The sequence below is a fragment of the Tachysurus fulvidraco genome, chromosome 12 (assembly GCF_022655615.1).
Source record: "Tachysurus fulvidraco isolate hzauxx_2018 chromosome 12, HZAU_PFXX_2.0, whole genome shotgun sequence".
In the NCBI taxonomy this organism is placed as follows: Eukaryota; Metazoa; Chordata; class Actinopteri; order Siluriformes; family Bagridae; genus Tachysurus; species Tachysurus fulvidraco.
The window spans coordinates 21,378,740-21,386,528 of NC_062529.1; the positions used below are offsets into that span (position 1 = coordinate 21,378,740).

General features: G+C 40.9%; 1 protein-coding gene across 5 annotated transcripts in view; it reads right to left on the bottom strand.

Moving 5' to 3' along the window:
• Positions 1–7,789, bottom strand: part of LOC113640495 (WD repeat containing planar cell polarity effector) — a 95,841-nt gene that overhangs the window by 49,362 nt on the left and 38,690 nt on the right. For all 5 annotated transcript variants that reach the window (XR_007144500.1, XM_047821391.1, XM_047821390.1 and 2 more), the window contains one exon: positions 1,222–1,361. Coding sequence is in view for 4 of the 5 variants with exons in the window: in XM_047821391.1 (XP_047677347.1) it covers positions 1,222–1,361 (140 nt within the window). In the remaining variant the exon portion in view is untranslated. The remainder of the gene's footprint in view (positions 1–1,221; positions 1,362–7,789) is intronic.

Genomic DNA, 7,789 nt, shown 5'->3' on the forward strand with positions numbered 1-7,789 from the left:
TTTAGTGAGTGAGGTGATGAAATTGGATAGTAATAGTAAAAGTTTTAGAAAAAAACATTTTGGATCGTATTTATTGTTGGAATAAAAGCTTTATGTTCAGGTCGTCATCGGCGACCGTTTGAAGACGTCGTCAGGAAGGAATCAGTGTTAAGTCTGTAATGAACTCAGAGGTGACTGTGACCCGTTCGTTCCTCAGAAGCTCTCGGATGCACGACTATAAACCGTTGTATAAAGGACATTATTTACATTGACATTATTTCCTGTCCAGTGTCTCTAAATGAGGATGAGGTTCACTTGTGTCCGGTTCCTCTCAAGGTTTCTTCCTCATGTCATCTCAGGGAGTTTTTCCTCACCATCATCACCTCAGGCTTGCTCATTAGTGATAGATATTAGAAACAAATATTAAGTTAATATTAAACTTTATTATTTTGTCTGTTCCTCTGCTTGTGGGAAGCTGCTTTGAGACAATGTGAACAGTTATAAGTGCTACACGAATAATCTGAATCGAATACAAGGTTGATGCATCTTTTCATACAGTAATATATGCTTTTATTTTCGTAGATTTGCTAGAAGCTACATTGTTAAATTCAAACATTTTGTTTTTTTAAAGTGTGCAAAAAATCCAGTCTAGACGTTTAAGGGATGAGACGATATGAGATGCGATTAAATGTTCTGCTGTACAGGGACACGTGATGACGTCAGTAGCAAATGTTTTGAAAATACGTCCGATTTCCTTTCTTTCGATCGTATAATTGTACGCCGTCGATGCTTTTGACTTCATCGATGTTCTGAACGCATCGCCGAACCCTCGGATCGTCGCCAAGGTTTTATTCACGTCTTGTTTAAACTGACAGATTTCCTGCTTTTATGAATAAAAGGAGAAAATCGAACCCGGTTCATTTCATCATTTTAGTCTCGTCGCAGCCAGAAAGCTGTCTTTCCTGTACTCATTAGTGAGAAATAAAGTCAGCCTGGATGCCATTCTCCTAAGCTGTATGAGTGTTATTGTTATTGTGTTTGTCACTGCTTACTGGCTCTAGAGAGAGCATTAGAGTCCCCAAGGCAAAGGAAAAAAATCCCACTATGAGTGCTAGTAATTACCGCTGCAAGCTCAGCGGAAACGGCGTCATTGTAGCCGCTAATTAAAAGCAGTCGAGGCTTTTTCCCAAAAGTGCTACTGTGTATGTGTGTGTGTGGGTCGGGGGGGTTGGGGGCTATTACCTTAATATCAGCAGCTGAGAGCTTCTCCGGGCGCCATGCTGAGAGCTCAGGGGAACTCTGGCTCCGCCTACCCAGGTACACCTGACACACCTGACTCTTCTCGGCCAGGGAGAGCAGGAGGAAGCGTTCACCGATCACCGCTGTGAATGACAGACAAAGGCGAGAAAGATCGTTTCAGAGTTCAGAGGTCACATGTAATGCACAGACTGTAAGGTTGATCACCTTATTTTAATACAAAATGACTACTATGCCCTCAATGTTTCACTTAAGTACTACCTCTGCCCAACTGATGTGCCCACACTGTCCCAACGGAGTACCACCTTACTGTTGTGCCCTTACTGCCCCACTGGTGTGCCCTCATTGCACCACTGGTGTGCCCCCACTGCCCCACTGGAGTGCCCTCACTGATCCACTGGTGTGCCCTCATTGCCGCTTTGCCCCCCTTGTGTGCCCTCACAGTCTTACTTAAGTACTACCTCTGCCCCACTGATGTCCCCTCACTGACCCACTTGAGTACCTCACTGGTGTGTCCTCACCGTCGCACTTGAGTACTACCTCACTGGTGTGCCTCACTGCCCCACTGGTTTGCCCTCACTGATACACCAGTGTGCCCCCACTGGTGTGCCCCCACTGCCCGACTGGTGTGCCCTCACTGATCCACTGCTGTGCCCTCATTGCCCCACTGATGTCCCCTCACTGTCCCACTTAAGTACTACCTCACTGGTGTGCCTCACTGCCCCACTGGTGTGCCTCACTGCCCCACTGGTGTGCCTCACTGGCCCACTGGTGTGCCCTTATTGTCCCACTTGAGTACTACCTCACTGGTGTGCCTCACTGATCCACAAGTCTGCCCTTATTGCCCCACTGGTGTGCCCTTATTGTCCCACCTGAGTGCCTCACTGGCCCACTGGTGTGCCCTTATTGCCCCATTGGTGTGCCCTCACTGGCCCACTGGTGTGCCCTCATCAGAGGTATTTTCCTGTCAGCTGATGTGCATGTGTATGTGTGTGTAAGAGAATAAGAGACAGTGTAGGTGCAGAAAAACGCACAAACGCCTAAAGGCAGCATGGCTTTCATGCTAAAGGCAGAAAATTGCTCTGGATGGAGCAGAACCACCAGCTTAGCTCATGCTTTTTTACTGATTAAACCTCCTCTTGCTCAAAATTAATCGTTTTAAAGAAGCAATTAAACAGGAGGAGAAAAAAACACAACACGAAACCTGCTTCAAATTGCGAACACAGCCGAACAGATTTACAAACCTTAACAGCAATTACAGACGGGATACACAGCGCTTCTGGTGGGGTTACGTAAACAGTCGATAAACAGAGCGGTGTGTTTAATATCACTACAGTTAGTTACACCAAAAATACACCACATTTTCCACTTACATTAGCCAAGAGTTTCTGAAGTTTTATCCTAGCGCTAACTTTAGAAGAAAAACAGGTCTATGGGTGTAGAATTTAAGGTCAATGTTATTTTTAGACTGAAATATTGCTTTATTCATCAAACATCCATAAAGGTCTTTGGTTTGTTTCTCTCTGAGCCTTTAAATGTTCCCTCAGTCGTTGTAGACCGCAGAAAGACAACAGAGGGACCGGTGTCTCCTGGGCAGACAGTCAACTCCATTAAAGTGTTATTTTTTAATAAAACTGTTATTGTTAGGGAGGCACGGTGGCTTAGTGGTTAGCTCGTTCGCCTCACATCTCCAGGGTTGGGGGTTCGATTCCCACCTCTGCCTTTTGTGTGTAGAGTTTGCATGTTCTCCCCGTGCCTCGGGGGTTTCCTCTGGGTACTCTCGTTTCCTCCCCCGGTCCAAAGACATGCATGGTAGGTTGATTGGCATCTCTGGAAAATTGTCCGTAGTGTGTGAGTGAATGAGAGTGTGTGTGTGCCCTGTGATGGGTTGGCACTCCGTCCAGGGTGTATCCTGCCTCGATGCCCGATGACGCCTGAGATAGGCACAGGCTCCCCGTGACCCGAGGTAGTTCGGGTAAGTGGTAGAAAATGAATGAATGAATGTTATTGTTAGTGTTTAATTGGCGTTAATGGACTGTATACCACACTGAAATCTGATTGGTCCGAAGGCTTTGATTTGATTTTCCTTAGAGTCAGAAGTAAAGCTGATGATTGCATTTTTTCAGTGTCGTGTACAACTTTTGTGGTCAACGTGAGAGAATAACAAGAACTAACTTGTCTGATCATCTGTTCATTTTTTTCTTTATAACAGCAGCGATGCTAATTCGTCTCCATGCAGTTTCCCTTTTTCGAACACATCCCAAGGCACCAAGAGATTGTACCAGCTCCAATTCCACTTCAAGAAGATTTTCAGATTTTCAGTAAGAAGAGACCAACCCTGTGCAGATCCTGAGGTATCTAGAGTCTGGTTCCTCTCAAGGTTTCTTATCCAAGGAAGCTCGAACCCTGACCCTATGATCAACAATCCGGAGCCTTAACCGCTTGAGCCAACACAACCCTTAGTTATTCTATATGCCTATAGTTATTCTAGCGTTATTCTGTCTTTTCTTTCAGCACCGACATCCTTGTGATATTTCACAGTGTAACTTACGGTGGCCGAGAAGTGCAAAACACATTAACAAGTCCGAAAACACATTAACAAGTCCAAAAACAAATTAACAAGTCCGAAAACAAATGAACAAGTCCAAAAACACATTAACAAGTCCGAAAACACATTAACAAGTCCGAAAACAAATGCACAAATCCGAAAACACATTAAGAAGTCCGAAAACACATTAACAAATCCGAAAACACATTAACAAATCCGAAAACAAATTAACAAGTCCGAAAACTCATTAACAAGTCCGAAAACAAATTAACAAGTCCGAAAACTCATTAACAAGTCCGAAAACAAATTAACAAGTCCGAAAACAAATTAACAAGTCCGAAAACTCATTAACAAGTCCGAAAACTCATTAACAAGTCCGAAAACACATTAACAAATCCGAAAACAAATTAACAAGTCCGAAAACACATTAACAAATCCGAAAACACATTAACAAATCCGAAAACAAATGAACAAATCCGAAAACAAATTAACAAATCCGAAAACAAATTAACAAGTCCGAAAACAAATTAACAAGTCCGAAAACACATTAACAAGTCCGAAAACAAATTAACAAATCCGAAAACAAATGCACAAATCCCAAAACACATTAAGAAGTCCGAAAACAAATTAACAAGTCCGAAAACACATTAACAAATCCGAATACAAATGCACAAATCCGAAAACACATTAACAAATCCGAAAACAAATTAACAAGTCCGAAAACTCATTAACAAGTCCGAAAACAAATTAACAAGTCCGAAAACAAATTAACAAATCCGAAAACACATTAACAAATCCGAAAACAAATGCACAAATCCGAAAACAAATGCACAAATCCGAAAACACATTAACAAGTCCGAAAACAAATTAACAAGTCCGAAAACAAATTAACAAGTCCGAAAACTCATTAACAAGTCCGAAAACTCATTAACAAGTCCGAAAAACAAATTAACAAATCCGAAAACACATTAACAAATCCGAAAACAAATGAACAAATCCGAAAACTCATTAACAAATCCGAAAACAAATGAACAAATCCGAAAACACATGAACAAATCCGAAAACAAATTAACAAATCCGAAAACACATTAACAAATCCGAAAACACATTAACAAATCCGAAAACAAATGCACAAATCCGAAAACAAATGCACAAATCCGAAAACACATTAACAAGTCCGAAAACAAATTAACAAGTCCGAAAACAAATTAACAAGTCCGAAAACTCATTAACAAGTCCGAAAACTCATTAACAAGTCCGAAAAACAAATTAACAAATCCGAAAACACATTAACAAATCCGAAAACAAATGAACAAATCCGAAAACTCATTAACAAATCCGAAAACAAATTAACAAGTCCGAAAACACATTAACAAATCCGAAAACACATTAACAAATCCGAAAACAAATGAACAAATCCAAAAACAAATTAACAAATCCGAAAACAAATTAACAAGTCCGAAAACAAATTAACAAGTCCGAAAACACATTAACAAGTCCGAAAACAAATTAACAAATCCGAAAACAAATGCACAAATCCCAAAACACATTAAGAAGTCCGAAAACAAATTAACAAGTCCGAAAACAAATTAACAAGTCCGAAAACAAATTAACAAATCCGAAAACAAATGAACAAAGCCGAAAACTCATTAAAAAATCCGAAAACAAATGAACAAATCCGAAAACAAATTAACAAATCCGAAAACACATTAACGAATCCGAAAACACATTAACAAATCCGAAAACACATGAACAAATCCGAAAACAAATTAACAAATCCGAAAACACATTAACAAATCCGAAAACACATTAACAAATCCGAAAACAAATGCACAAATCCGAAAACAAATTAACAAATCCGAAAACACATTAACAAATCCAAAAACACATTAACAAGTCCGAAAACAAATTAACAAGTCCGAAAACAAATTAACAAGTCCGAAAACAAATTAACAAGTCCGAAAACAAATGAACAAATCCGAAAACTCATTAACAAATCCGAAAACACAACGACAAGTCAGACAACCCAGAAGAGACTCTTCATCATTCAATCTTGTCGCATACAAGCGGATTTAAACTAAGTTAAAAATCACGTATTGTCAAGAACCGTCGTATTTTTATTAAACCTTTATGTAATTTTTTTCTTAAATCTGACTAACCACAAATTTGTTTTTTTATTCCCCAGTGATTTGGGTTTGGAAAGTAACTCGTAACCGTTCTGAGGGATATAATAGTGTGCTTGATGCCTTAAATGAAGAAGAAACAGAAGATTGTCATCGAGCGGAATATAAACAGGCTTCGTAAAGATGTAAGGCGTTGCGTCTCGTCAGGCTCATTACACAGTGTACTTAACAATTAACTGCGTGGGATTTTATGTGACATGATTTAATTACTCTTACAGTGAAAGGCCTTTTTATTCAGTCGTACTGACTTTGGCAGATATTTCAGCGAAACGCTCGAGTATTAAAGGCTAAACATAGGCATCAGTCAACAGTTTCTCTTACTTAAAAACACAGAAATGTCAATCACACATAAGAGACTGGAGTATTTAGTCTGTGGTAAACTCTGCCAAAATGTGAGGGATTTCATGCTAATCCATTAGCAAATAAATGTCCAACTTTGTAGCCTGGGGCTGAAAAACTGGCCTTGTTTATGTGTGTGTGTGTGTGTGTGTGTGTGTGTGTGGAGAACAGGTTTTGGCCCATATGTGAAGCAGAAGGCCGAGGCGTATTACCGATCGGTGTCAGTCATCTTGCTAGATCCACTTAACATCGTCCTCGTTCTAAACCGTGTTGACACTGCGGCCTAAAGAGCTTAACGGCGCTGCGTTTAATGCAATGACAAATATTGAATGCAATGAGAAATCACTTACAGCCTCCTCAGTTAGGAAAAGAAAGACTACGCCACAACTCCACACTGTGTAGGATCACGGTGGAGAAATTGCCCATGAGGAAAAAATAAAAGAGTTTGCGGTGCGTAAATTAAGCGTGAAGTTTTAGAACGGGGGCATAGAAGCCTTTATTATCGCCACATATACATTACAGCACAGTGGAATTCTTTTTTCTTCACATACCCCAACTGAGAAGGTTGGGGTCAGAGTGCAGGGGCAGCTATAATACAGCACCCTTGGAGCAGGGAGGGTCAAGGGCCTTGCTCAAGGGCCCAGCTTGGCTGTGCTGGGCCTTGAACCCCATCCCAACAACCCAGAGCCTTAACCAGTTGAGCCACCACTGACCCCCCCCCCTCCCCCCAAACTACTTGAAACGGTTTGAAACTCCTCGCATGTGAGCGGTAAAAATATCTGCTATAGCGTTTGGTAAAATTCCAGCTATATTCTAGTATTTTTTTCTATAGCACTTTTAACGACTGAAATTCATTATTTATCTCTAACATCCATCCCTAATGAACAAGCCTGAGGTGATGATGGTGAGGAAAAACTCCCTGAGCTGACATGAGGAAGAAACCGTGAGAGGAACCAGATTCAGAAGTAAACCTCATCCTCATTTGAGTGACACTGGACAGGAAATAATGTAAAGGTACATAATGTCCTTTCTACAACAGTTTGTATTCGAGTGAATTTGTGTAACCGAGAGCTCGTGAGGAAACTCCCTAATTATGTCGCTTTACAGAAGCCAACATTCTGCTTTCCTATTTAAGCTTAGACAAAAATGTATCAACAGTACCTCCTCCTAGGGATTTCGAGCCACATGCACCTAATTTGGATATGTTGTAGATCCTGGTCTGAAGTTCCCTGGTACTTACGGTACCGGGTCTCAAAATGGCCTTTTTGCCCCCCATAGACTCCCATTATAAACTTTGGAGGTTTATAACTCGACAAGCTTTCGAACTATCTACACCAAACTCAGCCAGCTCCTTTAGGGTGATACTCTGAACAAAGTTTTACATCGGTGTACCGACTGGCCTTTCGGTTGTGCCGCAGCCACGCCCCCAAAATATGCTAAATCAAAAAACTTTTTACAACATGGACATGTGACATATCAAAAC